The 18,648-nt window shown below is 41.3% G+C and overlaps 2 protein-coding genes across 4 annotated transcripts in view; one reads left to right on the forward strand and one right to left on the reverse strand.

Moving 5' to 3' along the window:
* Nucleotides 1-6,797, forward strand: part of phactr1 (phosphatase and actin regulator 1) — a 40,765-nt gene extending 33,968 nt beyond the window's left edge. For both annotated transcript variants that reach the window (XM_030726824.1, XM_030726823.1), the window contains exons 7-13: nt 837-1,036; nt 1,997-2,153; nt 3,021-3,076; nt 3,168-3,229; nt 4,155-4,295; nt 4,378-4,454; nt 6,390-6,797. In XM_030726824.1, the coding sequence (XP_030582684.1) occupies nt 837-1,036; nt 1,997-2,153; nt 3,021-3,076; nt 3,168-3,229; nt 4,155-4,295; nt 4,378-4,454; nt 6,390-6,405 (709 nt within the window). In that variant the 3' untranslated portion in view covers nt 6,406-6,797. The remainder of the gene's footprint in view (nt 1-836; nt 1,037-1,996; nt 2,154-3,020; nt 3,077-3,167; nt 3,230-4,154; nt 4,296-4,377; nt 4,455-6,389) is intronic.
* Nucleotides 6,798-7,706: 909 nt separating this feature from the next.
* tbc1d7 (TBC1 domain family, member 7) lies at nt 7,707-17,714 on the reverse strand. 2 transcript variants are annotated; one of them, XM_030726827.1, is made up of 8 exons: nt 17,417-17,713; nt 17,194-17,313; nt 16,240-16,320; nt 15,099-15,289; nt 11,294-11,431; nt 10,322-10,467; nt 9,177-9,306; nt 7,707-8,116 (listed from the first exon to the last, which is right to left on the reverse strand). In XM_030726827.1, the coding sequence occupies exons 2-8, from the start codon at nt 17,303-17,305 to the stop codon at nt 8,030-8,032; spliced, it is 885 nt and encodes a 294-aa protein (XP_030582687.1). In that variant the 5' UTR covers nt 17,306-17,313; nt 17,417-17,713; the 3' UTR covers nt 7,707-8,029. The 2 variants fall into 2 exon arrangements, with proteins under 2 accessions (XP_030582687.1, XP_030582688.1); XM_030726828.1 differs by lacking the exon at nt 16,240-16,320 and having other exon boundaries at nt 7,719-8,116; nt 17,194-17,714.
* Between the last annotated feature and the right edge of the window lie 934 nt (nt 17,715-18,648).

Genomic DNA, 18,648 nt, shown 5'->3' on the forward strand with positions numbered 1-18,648 from the left:
ATTTTCCCAATAGCTCACATGAGCTGTTTTAAGGATTTACATTCAGAAAAAATTAGATTGTGTTCTGGTCTTTCTGAAACGGTCCCGGTCGAAGCCACACCTGCCATCCATGTGGCTGCGGTGAAAGGTTGTGTTTTTCATTGAAGTAGTTGTAGTTCTTTACACTAAATCCTTTTGCTGCTCTGATAAAAAACACAAAATAAGTGGAACACTAACCTTGAAAAGTTGCTAATGCCCACAGGGAGGTCTTTGTTTTGTTTTTTTAACACTTGAATATGAATCTGCGCTACACCACCACAGCATCTACTCCTCTCGTCTGAAGCTTCAAGCATGCAGGGAGGCTGGTGAGCACGGAGGAACCAGGAGGGAACAGGAGCAGGTCCGATATGAACACCAAGAAAGCCTCTAAGTGAAGTTGTAGGTTTCTGCTCCTTCATGAAGAGAGCAGATGGCAAAATGTCCCACGTGGAAGGCTGTGTGTTCTTTATTACCCCTGGTGTCTCACTGAAGGAAGCGTGTGAGATACAAACCTTGTTCTTCACTGCTTCACACCTGTACATCCATCACTATGATTGGTGGGCTGTTTAAGGATGTCTAAAGGATTTTTTTTTTTTTTTAAATCCAGCAAACCTCTGCCTTATGCAGCTGGTGTGTTTTGCATATTACTGATGCGCTTTTTTGAGAAGCGACCCATTTATTTGTATAACCACACTTTTGTTTCGGAGGCATCTGCCTCTTTGTTGATTGAATGGGGCTGTTTGTGTCGAAATTATGTGGCTGTTCTTTTGCACCTTAAACTCACAACAGTGAACGTACATTTCCTGCTCAAACCGCAGTTCCATGATGCACGCTGTCCCCACGGTGATGATCGAGTGCGACGACGACAAAGAGAACCTCCCCAACGAGGCGGACTATGAGGATCTGCCGGGCATGTACAAGGATGAGGAAGAGGAGGAGGAGGAAGATGAAGAGGAAGAAGATGAGGAGGAGGAAGAGGACGATGAGGAGGAAGATGAGGATGATACACTGTTTACAAGTAAGCAGCTTTATATCGCTCTGTGTTAATAATACTACTGCATTTGGTGCATATGCATGGTATTTTTTAATTCCAACTATTTAGCTTATCCGCCACTTATAGTGTGTTAATTTGATCCGTGCGTCTGCTGGCTTAGACAGCTGTGTTTTCTCCTTTGGCCTCGCCTGCTGTGTCAGAGGAGAAGAGCTGCTTACCTGGCATTGTCCCTGAAAGTCCAGCATCCGTCGGTCTCTGCTCAGTATCACTGCACAAGAAAGTCAGCCTTGTATGACTTGACATACTCAGAGCTGATACTTGCAAAAATAAACTATTCTGCATAATACACTGGGAAAATGGGACAGGAAGAGCCGGTGTAAGGATGAAAAACTGACAAATTAAAGCGGTAATAATTGACTTTTGGCCACTAGAGGTCAGAAGAACTGTACGAAAACTAAAACTGTACGCAGCAGTGGCATCACAGCAGCCCCGAGTCCTGCCCACCTGCTAATTGCATTATTCATGTTTCATTTCTCTTTAGTTTCATCTCTAAATATCTGCCTGACTGTCTCCTTAGCTAAAGTAGCTGGGTCCATTATAAAAGAAGGGGTTTAAAACATGGGAGTTTGGTGTGGGGGCAAAGCCAGTGTGCTAATTTATAATCTAACATGTTCCACTCAAATCAAGTAAATTAATCTTCAGGGAAAAGAAACACTCAAGGAAGTAGTGTAATCTGTTTAGCTCACCATCACATATCTGAAATGGTAAAACAGATTAGATAATTCCTGATTTATCTTTGAGAAAACGCTGAAAAACAACAAAGAGGAAAAAGATGGCTACAATAATGAGAACTACAAAAATATTTAAGGCACAAGAAGACAATTTATACTATAGGCATCTTACTGGGAGGCTGCTACAGCCTGGATCTGATCCACTTAGATAACAGTGTACTCATCCATTTCCTCTGCCGTATGTTCAATAAAGGCACACTGGCTATGAAGGTCTTACGAAAAGACTCTCTGGCCATCAAGCTGAGCAACCGTCCATCCAAACGGGAGCTGGAGGAGAAGAACATCCTGCCACTGCAGTCAGACCAGGAGCGGCTCGAATCACGGCAACAGACGGCCACCAAACTGACGAGGTGAGCTTCCGACTTTAGAGCACTCATGCTGATATGGCACGGAGCCACTCGGAGGACTCTTCCATACGCCCACGTCGCTCATCACATGCAGATCGAGTCACCTGCGAAGCATTTCAGCCCATGCGAGCTGTGACAGTTGTGACCTGGCTGCTTCAGGGAACAGATGAGTCATAATGCAGGGACGACGCAAATCAGGGAGGGAGGGAGAGAGGTTAAAGGTGAAGAGCAGGGGATGTAGAAGGAAGTAAAACAGGAGGAGAAGGATAGTGTCATGACTATAAAGGTGAGTGCAGGCTACGACAGGCATGTACAGACACAAGTTTGTCAAAATAATCACATTAAGCATGAATCATTCTCACTGGGCCAAGTGGCAACTTGCAGGGTTTAGAAGTGAAGCACAACAACGTTGCCCAAGATGTTCCATTGCTTCCACTTTATGAATTATTTCTGTAATAGGACAACTTGTAGTGTATAATTCTTTTACTGAAATCCACATCTTAACATTTGTTGCGACTGTTTTGTTGGCCGGCTCTGGAGGAAAACTCTCGGCCGCCTCTGGTTGATGTTTCGATCCTCTCTGTAGTCTCAGCCTCCTGTTTTTGGGCAACCTTTTGCTTCTTATCCTCCTCCTGTTCTCACTATCAGTCATCCTGCTGTTGCGATGCCTCTGAGTCAGTAGATGTAAAAAATGCAGCCTCACAAAAAAGAATTTCCGATGCTCGGCCAGCTCGTCCGTCCACAAGAGTGAAATATCTTTCTGCATATGTCGAGTGCAATAATGGTGATCTGAAAGCCTGCACTCACAAACGCTGAAACCATGTAAAAATAAGTTTCCTAAAATAGACTTTTTTTCCTTCCTTTTTTCAGACGGTTGAGTCAAAGGCCGACAGCAGAGGAGCTCGAACAGAGGAACATTCTGAAACGTAAGTCACTTTGCATAATATGAAAGCAAAAGGGGAAAAAAAATTGAAACATAAAATGATGTGTGTGTGCTTTCTGTGCCGTTTGCTCCAGCTCGAAATGATCTGGAGGAGCAGGAGGAGAAGAGGGAGATAAAGAAACATCTATCGAGAAAGGTAAGGCAAAGATGATGCGGACAGAGTGTCTTTGATCAATCAGCGCTGAGATGGTTCATAACCCCAACTAGAAATATGAGCATGGTTGCCTTGGAGACTAAACTGCCCCTCTTCAGATTGCAGCCCTTTGAAAAGATGATGCTCCTCCATCACAGTGACATCTCAGGACTTTCACTGTTAATGAATATTAAAGAACACCTGCACAGTGTTGTTCAAATTTGAGTATTTCTGTTGATTGATGATTCATCGCACAGCAGCAAACATTTTGATTATCCATCCATCCACTTCTCCTGTTCAGGGACAGTGAGGGGGGGGGGGGGGGCTGGAGCTGGAGCCTATATGACATAGGGCGAGAGGCAGGTTACACCTGTATGGGTTGCCAGCCTGTTGCAGGGCCAACACAGAGAGACAGACAACATCCACACTCACATTCACACCTATGGCCAATTTAGAGTTTCCAATTAACCTAACCCCAGTAAGTGCATGTCTTTGGACTTTTGGAGGAAACCCACGCAGACACGGGGAGAACATGCAAACTCCACACAGAGAGGGAGGGGCCTGGGCCAAGGTGGATTTGAACCCAGGCCTTCCAGATGGTATTTTAACTGTGAGGCAGCCATGCTAACCACTGTGCCACCGTGCAGTTGATTATCTTTCTCATAATGTCTTAGTATGACCTTCGTGGATTCAAGTTCTGGTCGAGTCTAAGAAACAGTAACAGATGCTTGACTGTTGGCACGATCTTCTGGGCTATAGAGTGAAACTCTGTGATGTCTGACATTAAAAAAAAAAAAATGAGAAGTTGATTCTTTTATTTAATTGTTTAAGTTATTAAAACAATTCTATACAAATTGTGCCAAAGAAAAGGCAGCAGTGAGGAAGATGACTTAGTTACTGCTAACTTATCTTTTCTTCCACCTTTCAGCTCAGCCAGAGGCCCACAGTAGAGGAGCTGAGAGAGGCGAAGATCCTCATTCGCTTCAGTGACTATGTGGAGGTCGCCGAGGCTCAGGACTACGACAGGAGGGCAGACAAGCCGTGGACTCGGCTAACAGCTGCCGACAAGGTTGATTTCTCAGAAGCCCAAAGACTGGATTCAAGTAATCTGTAAGAGTGTGCTTTATTTAAGTGTGTGTTTCTCTGTGCAGGCTGCCATTAGAAAGGAGCTGAATGAGTTTAAAAGCACAGAGATGGAGGTGCATGAGTCGAGCCGTCATTTGACCAGGTATGGAAAAGATCAACAAACATGCTCATGAGCTGCCTTATTAGGCTGTAACGCACATTTTGGGGGAGGTGCCAGAGTGAAGGTCATCCTGGAGTTCTGCTTTGGACAACAGCAGCTAAGAAATATGATTGCAGTTACAGCCGCTTCAGCTTTTACCCATTTAAGCCTCACACTGCCAGCCTCAGCTGTACAGTATCTCTGCTGCACTGCCTTCAGATTGTTAAGCCAATAATTATAAGCACCCGAGCGTGAAACCTTCAAATTACTCTCCTCGTTGTCATTTTGAGGCAGCTGCAGTATCTCCAACTTTGCAAGAAAACCATCAGAGGTGTTAACACACTGGCAGCATCATGCTGCACTCACCAATGCTAAAACTTGGCTTTAACGGCCAATCCAATCCACAGTTAGCACGTTACCATTAAAAACACAGGCCGACTGAAGTGAAGTTCTCACTTTCGAGGTATTCTGTGGAATGTTTGCTCATTGAAGAGTCAAAGTCATCATTTGGGTTTCTTCAGAAAATTAAAAGATGGCTTTGGTTTATTTCAGCCTGGTCTCACTCTCTCCTAAATGTAGCATTGGTGGCCCTATAGGTCCTACATTTTTGTAGAAGAATAACACCTCAGAGGAGGTTCACGGATGTAAAGGAGGACATGCAGAGGGCGTGACAGAAGAGGATGTTAGGGACAGGATGAGGCGGCAGATAATCCACTGCGGCAAGCCCTAAAGGGAGCAGCCAAAAGTGTACATATACATTTGTTAGGTGTCATTGGGTCACGGACACACTGATCTGAAAATACCCTGGATTCAAAGTGGAATTGTCCTTTAAACAGAACCTATTGCACTTATTTCCAACCCCATATTACTTACTTGGGGTCTACTAAACGAGGTCTGGATGATTCACAGTTCAAATAATCCTTATTTACACTTCATGGACAAAGGTATTAGGCCACACCTCTTAAATCTTTGAATTCAGGTGTTTTCAGTCCTGTTGCCACAGGTATATAAAATAAAGCACCGAGCTCTGCAGTCTGTCTTTACAAGCATTTGTGAAAGAATGGGAGTGAATTGGAGTGACGTGACCAACCACATAAAGTTAGTCAGGTTGCAGAGTGCTGAGGCGCATAGTGCATAAAAACTGCCAACACTCTGCTGATTCAGTAACTGCAGAGTTCCAGACCTCCACTTACATCAGCATGAAAACTGCACTGTGAGCTTCAGTTTCCTTATTTTTGTCCATGTGAGGTATCTTATACGGAGCTGTGGTGCAGCTCCTCACTTCTTCCTCAGTCTGAAACAAGCTGTTTTAGCTCCCTTCAAGCCAACTTTCTTGAGATTGACTGCCCCAGGTAAACAAAACAGTAAGTGGGCGGGGCCTGTGCACGTACTGATATACAGTGAGAGTAGGGAAAAAAATGTCTGAAAGGAGTTAATCAGCCCGAAGCCTCAGATTTTGGCTACAATGACTACAAAGTCTTACTGCTCCTGTGATATGACAAACTCACTATTAGGTACACCTGTTCAACTGCTCGTTAATCAAGAATCTCAATCACATGGTAGCCACTCAGTGCATGTAGGTATGTAGACATAGCCAAGATGACCTGCTGAAGTTCAAACATCAGAATGGGGAAGAAAAGTGATTTCAGTGACTCTGAATGTGGCAGGGTTGATGGTTCCAGACCGGCTGCTCGGATTGTTTCAGAAACTGCAGATCTTCTGGGATTTTCCAGCACAACGATCTCTAGAGTTTACATAGAAAGATCAAAAAAAGAGAAAATATCCACTGGGAGAAAAATGCCTTGTTGATGCTGGAGGTCAGATGAAGAATGCTCAGTCTACTTTATCGCTTTAAGATCTCATTGTGTGTCAGACAGAAAAGCACAGCCAGCATTTCTTCAGACCCGCTCAGTTTCCCTTTCTGGTTTCTTCCTACAGGTTTCACCGGCCATAAAATGGCTCAGAGAGACCTCAACCATGTTTTTACACTCCCATAGAAGTCTCAAGTGTTCGGACTGCTACCTGCTGCCCTTGTACTGTTACAGCTTTCCAACATCAACTCTGAACTGATGGGTTGGCTTCATCACACAAGTTTGAGCCATTACAGGAAACGGGAGAAAAACACTGAGATGGATTAATCTATGACTGTCGTCTCCCCTCTGCGGAGATTTTGGTGACTTCTTGATATTCAAAAGCTTTTAATTGTCATTTTTTTATGATGAAGAGGTGGTAATATGTTTACGTTGCAGCACTTCTGTTTTTTAACAAGGCTATTGAAGGTCCAACACAGGATCTGTGCCAATGTTACAGGATGGGAATGGTAAGAGATGAACACAGGGTTTTTATTTCACTCATTGTTTTCATACCTGTACCATACTCACTCCTTCCTCAGCTGGGCATAATCGTTCCTTAGGGTACGCTTGTGTTAACGTGACTTCACTTCACACGACTTTCATTTCTTTTTGCCAGAGGAATGAAACGATTCTACAGCTCTGTATTATTGCAGGCAGCTGAAGCTCAAGCCAAACTGCCCTAAAATCCCAATTACAAGAAAAGTAAATTCCGATCTCCAAATACTTTGACATCAATCCACTGAGCAATAATGTCAGATTCTCTCCTTCACTCACATCTATCTAGTTATGGGGCTGCATTCAAGAGCTCAAACAAACACTTTTCAGACTTCAGGTTCCCATTTTAAGCCAAAGCAACTTGACCTGTTGTGGAAGCCGTGACCTTGAATGCATTCCAGAGCGAGCGGTGTGGAGGGTTCAGTAACCCACTGTGTCGCTGTGCCTACAGTCTTGTTTACAGGGATTTCAAAGTTGCCAAATGACCTTGTTTATTTGATACAGAATATTATCTGTAGACACAGTAGAATGTTACTGAGCTCTCTGCTGAATCACAAGAAGGACTCCACATTTCACCTTTTATTGTCTGAGACGAGCCTTTTCGGTACAAAATGGGTCAATCCTGCCACCTTACGTTTTGCTTTTTGTATGGTTTACACTTAAGATCGGGTCCACGAACTGGAGTTTTTGATTATGTTATTGGTGAGAATTAACTGCGTGGGTTATGATTGTGTGTCTGAGTGTGTGCGTATACAAGTGTCAGTAATATTACTGCCACTTGTACGTGTTTAAAATGTTTTGAGAAAAAATTCTAAGAGGATGTACATAAATTAAGAGGCTTTTCAAATGTTTTTTTTGTAAAGCAGAAAAACCTGCATGTGGGTATTAATTTATTGTGAGTCTTCTATGATGTATGCAGTTTCTTAAGGAAAGAAACTTATTAAAAAAATAATAAGTTACAGTTTCCTTGTCTTTTTTTTCCCCACCACCAACTCAAGTCTCTTTCACCAGCACAGTTTTCCAGACTCTCAGGAGAAACCTGGAGAATGACTCGCCAGTATGAAAAGTGGCTCCCGCGTCCCCTGGCTTATCAGAAGCAGCCGTGATGAGTTTTCAGTTGAGTAATGCAGAGACAAAAGCCCCATGGACGGTCAGTGCTGCAGTCTCTTAGTGAAGCAATGCAAGTCCAGGTGGATCCTGGGAACGAAGATCGCCTCTGGCTCCGTGCTGTTATATAGCATGTATCAGCGTGCCACTGTACTTGTGCCACAAATCAATGGCTTTAGTCACAATGGCATCTGTGTTTTCCTGCGGTATCTGGAAGAGAGGTTGAAGGCAAAATTGATACAAAGCACCTGCTACAGTAAGAAACTGTGACACAGCGGTACAACATCTGTCCTGTTTGGTCAAGGATGTTCAGTTCAGCGTAAACAAGTGCGATCAGTTTAGTTTTCTGTCTGCATTCTGGCACTCCAGAAAGGTTTTTGTTGGGCTGAATGAGTGAAATATTAGGTAATCTTAAATTATGACGTGTAGTTTTCTGGTCTGTTTAAGGTATCCACTGTGAGCACAACCTACTGTGATAAAATGATAACTGCATATCAATTAAGGGAGCAGCTAGTGATTACTGTCTGTATTATGTTACAGCTCAGCTGATGGCAGACTCTAGGTAATTTACTAAATTTACATTTTTGAAAAAAGGCACCTTGCATGTAAAAATAAATTACTAAAATTTACAGAGGGATCCAGATTTTTTTTTTTTAAAAAAAAAGCTCTTTTAAATGAAGTGTCCAGGCAGATTTAGAGGGTTTTGCATCTGAACTCTTCATGTTTCTATATTATTAAAAAAAAAATCAACAAAAACAGCTTCTGAAAAGTAGATTGCACTAATCGTGTATTACAGTATTTGTATATTGCTTACACACAGTTGGATCATAAAAAACATATGTCATCTCCTAATGTATTTCAAAAATAAAGTTCAGGTGCAGAGCTTGAATGAGATTCATTTACATATTTGTTGCTGTTTTAACCCATAGCTTAATTAAGCCAACCATTTTTCTCTTGGTGTCAGTGGGATAACTGCACAGGTACGGTATGCGTTTTTTTCTGAGTGCAGCATCCACAGACAGCTCAGCACACAACAGCAGAAACTTTCTACAAGGACAGCAGTGGGGAAAAACTGTAAAGCTATTCATTTTTCCCCAGTTTATTAGAGATTTACTTCATGAATTCACTGTGGTTAATAATTGAAAAGTAAGCTTAAAATGTTGCCTGCCAGATGTCTGCTGTTTCCCAGAACTTTAAAACCACAGCTGGACCGTGAAAGTCACAATGCAAATATTGCTGCACCCGTACCATACAGCGCAGTCATACTCACATTGCACAAGAACTTGACCACACCCTCTGGCCGGTTGATACCCATCAACACGATCTTGTAGCTGAGCAGGATCTCCAAGGCCACAAATACCAGGATCTTACAGGAGCCACTGATCACCTTGTCCCAAACCCTAAAGTCAAGTAGAGACCATAATCAGACCAAAAAAACTAAGTGAAATGTTTAGTACTGCTGCCTCACAGCAAGAAGGTTCTGGATTTAAACTTGCATACATTCTTCCCTCCTGCAAAGCTTCAGTTTTTCCAACCATCTAACAACATGCTGGACAGCATGTACTGGGACACTTGCAGAAGAGACATTTTTAATTTCAAGGTTTTTAATTTCCCAGTTAAATAAAGTTTAATAAAAATTAGACCTTCAATCATTTATAACTACAATTTTTAGGGCATATGTCAAGCTGCTCTGGAGACATGCCAAATACTTTAGAAAGACTGGCTGTCATTTTGCAGTGGACTATAGGACAGTGTAGATTATTCCTGAGATGAGTCAAGAGCTGTGGAATAACCTGAAAATCAGCATTTGTGGCATTTGATTTTTGGAGAACTTGGAACTTTCTGCTACATTTTGGGTGGAAGCACTAAAAATAAATAAAGTACCAAAATCTGTAAGAGACTGAGAAACTCCTTACACAGCCTCTCTTCAATACAAATATCTATTTCCTGAAACATGCAGTCATAAATGTTGGGCTACAGTGCACAGGCGCTTGAGAATGTGGAAACCAGGTGATCTCTATAACCCAGTGAAGGTGACCTTTGACAACCAGGTTAAGGCAAACAGGACAAACTGTAGCTTTAATGCACCTTTGCACAGACAACATTCACTTATTCATTCACACTGGAAACAACAGAATCAGCTGTTCACGCACACAGAAATTTGCAGCAACTCAGGTGTTTGTGACGCTGCTTGTTCTTTGTAAACTGTGCTCTGGTTTATTCTCAGAAAGATCAAATGTAGAGAGCTGCAAACATCTTCTGCCATGCATCTAAATTAATGACTTCATGCTAAAAAAAAACAAAAACAGCCATGAACCTGTCTGACAGAGCTTCTAAAATGTGTGGATCTTTGCTGTGCTGGTTCAGTCAAAAGATGGTGAAATGAGCAGCTTCTGGGGTGAACAGCAAACTGACCTCTGCAGGCTGCATTCAGGCAAGCAGCCAGCGAAGCAGCGTCTGAACCAGAGGCTGTAGGGCAGCTGATGCAGGGCTCCACTGTTCTTCAAATGGTTTAGCAGTCGCGGTTCCTCCTGACTCAGATAATGCTCCAAGCTCTTTGGCTGCACCAGGAGAAAAACAGCAAAGTCTTTATTCTAAGAAAATAGTGTGAGATCCAAACTGCTGGGTCTTGAGAACTTTACCTGGAATTTTACAAACTGAATTTATACCAGGATTCACCCTCATTCAATGCAACAACACACTGTCAAAACTACATCAATATATGTAGATTCTCAAATTCATAAACATATTTGTATCGCTGGTTCTGTTTTATAAACCTGAACTGCCATGGACCTGGGCACAGTTCACCTTAAATGGAAATTAAAAAGCCTTTAAAAACTCATCAGACACAGCAGAACAGCCATCTTTATGCACAGAGCTGCTGGGGTTATTCATAGCTGCATCATTATAGTAGGATTATCTTCAGCTTTATTAAACATCACAAAGATGAGCAGTCTTTTATCCACAGTGCTCCTATAAAAACTGACTTAACTGATTTACAAAAACTAATGACAAAAACACACCATCACCATCCAGCTCTCATCATTTGTCCCCCATTCAAACAAGCACAACATGAATTTTGTGACTGCAAAAGAAACTAAATTGGTTTAACTGAAGAACATCTCCTGAAAATTTCTCAAACCATTGTTTTTTGTCATTTTATTGACTGAAAAATATTTCAAATTGTATCTTTAATCACTTTAACCACCTGCCACAAACACATAATTTATTCCCACTACTACAAAAAGAATGAAAGGGTGCCTCAAGACATTTGCACACTATTGTGCATATGTTTGGGGGATTCAAGAAGTCCACTTATTGGATTTATTTTTACTGATTTGCTTCTTTGAAGCATATTCCTTCCTGATGAAAAGATGACACACTTACAAGGTGAGGTACTGAGTCTCCGAACTTTGTATGGAACTGATTGACGAAACACTTGATGAGCCAGTAGCAGTCAACAGGATCATCTACGATCTCTTCCATGGCCCGGCTGATGGAGAGAAAGTCCTCATTCTCTTCATCCTGGGAAAAACAACACATCAGCAGTACAATACAGACCCAGTGAGTAAAGAAACAGCAAATCAAATCTGTACTTTGTTACGTGGCCAAAGAAATGCCATTGTTCCTTAGTAAACAAACAGCTGTCGCAGCTCAATGGCGACAACATATCAGTGTGATGGGTTTTCATTGCTGTAAATATCAACTTGTGACATGTCAGATTTGTTCTTTTTCTGTTTTGTGCTACAGTTTATTTTTTGATACATGAGCTGCTTTTTTTTTAAGGGTCTAGCTTGGTGTCAGCATCTTATCTAATCAAATGTTTTAAACACATGTGGCATGCAGGAGCTGATTAGAAACCCTCAAACATCAATAAATACATCTGAGCATCTACACAAATATACAAGATTGTCATCTCTAAAGAATGCAGTGTACTGGGCCTCTTAATGCTGATGCTACTCTTATTCCAACCTGACTTAAACAAGACCTTTTCCTAAGTAACTGTTTCATGTACGGTTACATTGGTATTAATGTAACTGACACAATGCTGACGCAACCCCAAAAAGATCCGTCTGCTCCCAGGATCAAATTGGGAACCTTTTGCTTGCTAGGAAAATGTGTGAACCACTATGCTATGGATCCACTTGATTAATGCACAATAAAAATAATGTAAAGGCATATATGTCACTTTTGCTTGTGGCAGAGTACTATTACAGTGTGCTACATGAATGCTTCCTCCAGCAGATCATGTGTGTAAGAAAGTAGGAGCTAAAAAGCTATGCAAATGTGGGGAAATTCAAAAGCTATAAATATATTAAACATCTCACTTAATGCAGATGTTGTAGTATTATTACTATTTTTAATGAAAACATTCAATTCAATTTAATTCCACACTGAAATCTTTTTGTTCTGTAGCAGATTTACATTCAGAAAACCTTCATTTTACATGTAATAAATTAATATCAGCTCTAAGTTTCCTGTCATTTTCTAAGTGTGGTCAGAACTTTTAATTGTAATTTTTGATGTTAAAAGCCACGGAATGTAGAATGTTATCAGACTGCAAGGAGAGTGAAGAGAGAACAGTTTCACCAAACCTTTGGCGTAACAGCACGAAAAATCGACGCTCGTAAAAGTGATGGCATCAAACATGTACTTCAACGTACAAGCCCAAGACAAGTTAGTCCCTGGAAGCCGGCTCACCTCCAAATTCTCCAACTACAAAGTATTAACTATCCTTGGAGAAGGGGCTTTTGGCAAGATTGCAAAATGTGTCAGGATGGCTGACAAGAAGACCGTAGCCATCAAAGTAATGAAAAATTACTCAGTACAGGCGGCAAACATTGAGGTACAAACTGTTCCTGGAATTTCTGTTTCAAAGATGTGTGTAGTGGATGTGAAAACTGTAGAAATACCTTTTGTGCAGTACAAATGTCAAACTAATGTAAAACCCATCTGTGACCTATGTTTCCAGGTGGCTATGCTACACAAACTCAGCATGCATAATGGCCACAAACACAACATGGTTGAATGGCATCAGGCTTTTATGGATAGAGGCCATGCATGTCTGGAGTTTGAGTATCTTGATAAAAGTCTGTTTGACTTTATGCAAGAAAGACATTTTCAGCCACTCAGTTTAATGGGAATTCGACCAATAGTCATGCAGGTATGTTTAATTCTGATTCTCCACATTAATAAGTGCTTTGCTTTGAAAATGGATACTGATCAAATTTTAGCATCACATTTTTTTTGGGTACTGTTCAGATTGCAATAGCTCTGAAACGCCTCAAGTCTATTGGAATCATACATGCAGACCTCAAACTAGAGAATGTAATGTTAGTCAATCACCAACAAGAGCCATACCGAATTAAAGTGATTGACTTCGGCCTGGCTCGTGACACCTCAGCTGCCAAAGTGGGCTCTTGCATTCAGACCGTTGAATATCGGTGAGTAGCTGGACTCAAATCTGATCTCTTCCTCACACAGTCACACAATCCTCCTGAGCCTGTGGTTTCTGTTAGGAGTTTCTCAGCTGTAGTACAAACCATACTTATCCAAATGATGACGGTTGACAACGAATCTAACAATTACAATCGTTGCTCTCTGTCTTCCATCAGGTCCCCGGAGATTATTCTAGGGCTTCCGTTTACAGAGGCCATAGACGTTTGGTCTCTGGGAATCATTGCTGCCAGTCTGTACCTCGGTTCCCTGCTGTACCCTGGCAACAGTGAATATGATTTGGTGAGTAACCAGTACCCCTAAAGTCTGTTTTTTGCTTGACTGAAATATATGACAAACCCCGGCAACCCCCTAACCCCCCTAACCCTAACCCTTTATCACCTGAATCCTGCTGCTCCTATGTGAGAAGGTGAAGCATTGGCTTATGGTATGTTGCAAATTTCATTAGGGCTGCAACTATCGATTATTTTAGTAATCGAGTATTCTATCGATTATTTTATCGATTACCCAAATAATTGGATAAGAAATACTTTTCTTAAATACTTTTTGATATAAGGCAGCAGGAATCAGGAGAGCAACACTGCAGAAACATAAGAGGTCAGAAAAGCCAGGCATCAGTGTCGCAGTTCTTCATACCACAGTCATCTCCGGACACTGATATGGTACAGAACATTATGTTATTATTGATTCAGTTTCCTATTGTGCTTTAGCAGACTATTGTGGTTTGACTGGTTGTTTAGGATGTTGAGTCTGAATGATAATTAATTGAATATACAGTAGTATTAGTATACATATATATGGCCGTTGAAAGAACAAATCATGCCAATAGATTAAACAGTAAACCTCTGATTCTTGAGACTTTGGCAAAATCATGTCCCACCAAAATGTCACCATGTCACGACATGGTAACAATTTTAACAAATATGTAAAAAGCAAACATTTTTATAAAAGTTACATACTGCAATTTAAGAGTTACATTAAGTTCTCAACTTATTTAGTTCATTAGTGCACACTCTACACCAGTACTTCTCAAATAGTGGGGTGCACCCCCTTGGGGGGGGCACGTCTGACACCGGGGAACATGGTTTTTTTTTGCTGAACTAGAATTAAGTGTAATTGCACATCCACTACAGTAGGTGGGAGTGGCTCTCTCATTGTCAGAGTGTGCGCAGTAAGTAATAGCTCTATGGTGTACGGTTTTTTTGCCTATTCACAGCGTAGAGCAGGCGCTGCCATGACTATTTATAGTCGCGGCAGAGGGGGGGGCAAAAGGTTTTCTTCTTCATGGGGGGGATTACAGAAAATAACTGAGAAGCACTGCTCTATACAAACAGATCAGATTAGGTGTTAGTGCTATTGTCATGTGGTAGATCAAACAGTGTATCATTTTCTAGGTTAATTGTTTAATAACTTGTGCGGAAGTTGTGTTTCATTGCACTTTGTTAAATATCTGCAGCACTTTATATGCAACACTCTTTCACAATAAAGTCTTGATTGCTAAAAAAGTATTTAATTTTATGTATGACTAATTGCTTTTTTGATAACCCCTTTACAAAAAAAAAACAACATAAAATCTGAGTCAGGCGACTTGGGCCATGTTGGTCATGGTCCTGAAAAGCCGTTGTGATGGCATGAATTGCACATACAGTAACACAACACAACTGTTAAAGCACCAGCAGTTGCTTCTTTGTCATCAAACACACAACCCATTATTGTTTGATGCCCTTTATCGTACCGGGAGCGAGGCCTCAGAGCATCGCGGGAGGGTTTGGCTCTCCAACTGGAACATGCGCAAGTAGACGTGGGTGGAAGGTGTGGAGGAGCTGATGTATCTCATCACTTCCAGGGCTTGCAGGATGTCCTGGTACTGCTCTTTCCTGTAGCTCCCAACCAAAGCATGAGAGTCACTGTGTGGAGGCAGGATGCCTGCAGGAACAGATGAACTGTAATTCAGGAGTGTATCCACATACATTTAATCAAACTGATTCTTTCTGGTCAACACAGTGTTCAGCTGTGCTGGTCAGGTTAACCTATATTATAAATTTATTATAAACAGCTTCCACATAAGATTAAAGAAATAAAATCAAAGTGAACTAAACATACATTACATGCAGCTCTGTAGCCTTGCATGTTTATACTGTGTATCACAATTATCTCATGATAAACTAAAAATTTACTAATATTTTAGAGCCATAAAAAAAAAAAACCATTAAAAACAAACGTGCAGTGCAATACTCGAGTGATTACTTCATGTCCTGCCTACACTGTGCCCAGCAACTCATGTGCCAAGATTGAAGCAGATCAGATTGTTGATACAGGTAAAAAAAAGAACAGAGGTTCATTGACTTATTAAAACAATCAGCCATCAGGTCTCTCAATGACTTTCAGGCAGTGGCTCTGACACCGGTGATGATGATGTGCTTAGAGCGACTCGCTGCTGTTCTTCATTACTTGAAGAACAGCAGCACAGGCACCCAGCTCCCCAGACTAGAGGACAAATACAGGACCCGCTGCACCAGGCGGGTCACAGCCATAATAAGGGACAGCACACATCCCGGACACTGCCTCTTCACCCCGCTGTCTTCTGGGAGGCGCTACAGGACCCTGTACACCCAGACCTCAAGACTGAAACACAGCTTTTACCATAGAGCTGTCACACTACTGAACACAATATCAAACCCAACAGACTATAACTCCACCTCCACATCCACTGCACCACTTTACCACACTGCACTCAGTTTTTTGTAAATAAACCATTTATTGCCATTTTCGCTGTAATGACAATATAGATATGTTATTATTTATTGTTTCTACCCATCTAGCCCCATCTGCACAGCGGAGGAAGGTGACAGCACTTCTGATAACATGACGCTTACCCAGCATAACCTTCCACACATGGATCCTATACATAGACGGGAGGGGGAACCTCTGACTGAAGGTGCTCAGCTTTTCTAGATCTGTAAGAGAGCAAAAAAACAAACAAACAAAAAACACACAATCAATGAATCCATAAATAATATTTATTTGATCTCAATCATTGAAAATTATGTCTCTCAAGTTTCAAGTCAGACTATGCTAAGCAAAGAATGACTCTCAGGCTCAAAACATGGAAAGATAAAATGTTTTCAAATAAGGCAGTGCAATCAGACACTCAGCAGCTCTTTCTGGAAACTGGATTAGCTGTATCCAGAACACAAACAGACAGACTAAAAGTCAGCACACCATCAAAGATTAAGCTTTGTTCACTGAGAGAATTAAAAAATCTATACATATTATTAAGAATTTGTAAAGATCTGTAGCCCATCTCCTTCAATGTTTTTCATGCCGTGCATTCACAGAGGTTCTCCTGCATAACTCTGGTTGCAGTGAGCAGTTCTTTGAGTTACTGCTGCTCTCCTCCCAGCTTGAACCAGTCTGGCCATTCTCCTCTGACTCCTCCCATCAGCAAGACAACTGCTGTACAGCACATATTTTATCTTTTTCGGACCTCAGCTTCAGTAAAGCCCAGAGATGCTGTGTGGGAGAATCAAAGCAGATCACCAACAACAACCACGCCACATTCAGAGTCACTTAAATCACCTTTCTCCCTGTTCCGATGCTCAGTTTGAGCTTCAGCAGCTGGTCTCGACTTGCGTCTACATGTATCGACCTGCTGCCATGTCATTAGCTGATATTTGCGTTAATGAACAGCTGAACAGGTGTGCCTAATATGATGACACGATGTCATCATAGGACTAGCTCAGAGAGATGATGATGTTTTCATGGTGCTGCGACTGTTTAGCTAGCGAGAGGCTTTACATTAATGCTACTGCTGGCGGTCTGCTACCCACCCAGAGGATTGTCTTTGAGCAGGATCTCCAGCGACTTCTTCTCCTCCACTCCTCTGAAACCCACTTTCTCATAATATGCAGAGCGGAAATTTCTCTGGGGGTCGTCAGCCATGGTGTCTCCTGGACAGTGAAATACGGATATTTCAAGCCAAAAACATCAGGTATGAGGCTTTAACGATGACGCTTTGCAGCTCACAAACGCAGTGAACCTGCAGACTTGTACCTGGGCGTTTCAAAGCGTTTCGAGCTCCCGCGACCCTGAACTGGAAGAAAATGCGTGGAAAAAATGGACGGATCCAAGTCCGCCACAGTTACAGCTGTTTGCTACATAACTTCAGCTAGCAAGCTGACGTTAGCCTAGATACTGCTAACCAGCTCAAAGCATGAAATACTCAGAATTTCAAATGATCTGCGACACTATTAAATACAATTAAAGCGACACAGACACTGACGAACGCCAAAGTTTAGAAATAAATTGATGATCTGTTCCGGGTGACATGCGACGTTATTGGGAAACCTCTTCCTGGCGATACTATCAAAATAAAATTTACAACCAATGTTCCAAAAATGGGAAAAATACTTTCAAAATAAAAGTATATATGCCTACAAGTCTAGCGCCTTACTTTCCTTTAACTTTATTAGTAAATTTACAAGACAGAATGGCATGATACGAATGGAAAATACATTAATACAGGCACAAATAAAACAAGTTTAGTTAAAATAAAAATACATAATTAAGTTTAAAAGGGGGGGGGGGGGGGCTACAGTTCAATTTATAGTACACAGGGTTAGGGGTTATCTGTATAATTCGGGCCCTTGATCAGTTTGCAAAGCTCAACCGTTTTCTTGTGTTTCATGCATTTTAGAGATGTGAAATAATAACAATGCTCCTTAAACACATGGAAATTTGATTTTGCTTTCAAAAATGTACTTTTATGGATAAAACATTTTCCAAGAATGATTATTGAATTAATCGCCATGTCATGTAAAGGATTTACTATAACTTGAATGACATTCTTTTCTTTTGGTTGTTTCTGATCACATGTGGGTGGGGTGTTACTTCGGGATTTTGCACAGTGAGTTGTGTCAGAGCGCTTCCTTTTATCCTTCTGCATCCCGCCGTGTTATGCCGTGGAGAAGCTTTGTTTTTAAGTTTATATTGTGTTTCATCTTTATGGATAAAGATTACTGAATATTTTTGTTGCTTTGCTTCATATTTAGAGATGATTATAAAGAGATGCTAAATCCTGGGTTGCCATTTATGTCTATGAGTGTAACTATCTGCCTCATTAGAGAGTGTTGAACATGTAACTTTTATTTGTATTGAATACATTTCTTCTTTGTATTTATTTTTAGTTTCACAAGTTTCTGGAAAAGCACTGTAAGAATACATGCTGATGAAGATAAACAAGTAAATCTTACTTCCACGTCTGAATCATCATTCAACACTTTCAG

This window comes from Archocentrus centrarchus, chromosome 4 (assembly GCF_007364275.1).
Source record: "Archocentrus centrarchus isolate MPI-CPG fArcCen1 chromosome 4, fArcCen1, whole genome shotgun sequence".
NCBI classification, from domain to species: Eukaryota; Metazoa; Chordata; class Actinopteri; order Cichliformes; family Cichlidae; genus Archocentrus; species Archocentrus centrarchus.

Coding starts and splice junctions, on each gene's coding strand:
- tbc1d7 (XM_030726827.1), bottom strand. CDS start 17,305: ATGGCTGACGACCCCCAGAGAAATTTCCGCTCTGCATATTATGAGAAA. Junction 11,432..15,098: donor GCTCTGAGGCCTCGCTCCCG/GTACGATAAAGG, acceptor TGTTTTTCCCAG/GATGAAGAGAATGAGGACTT. Junction 10,468..11,293: donor GAGACTCAGTACCTCACCTT/GTAAGTGTGTCA, acceptor CTCCTGGTGCAG/CCAAAGAGCTTGGAGCATTA.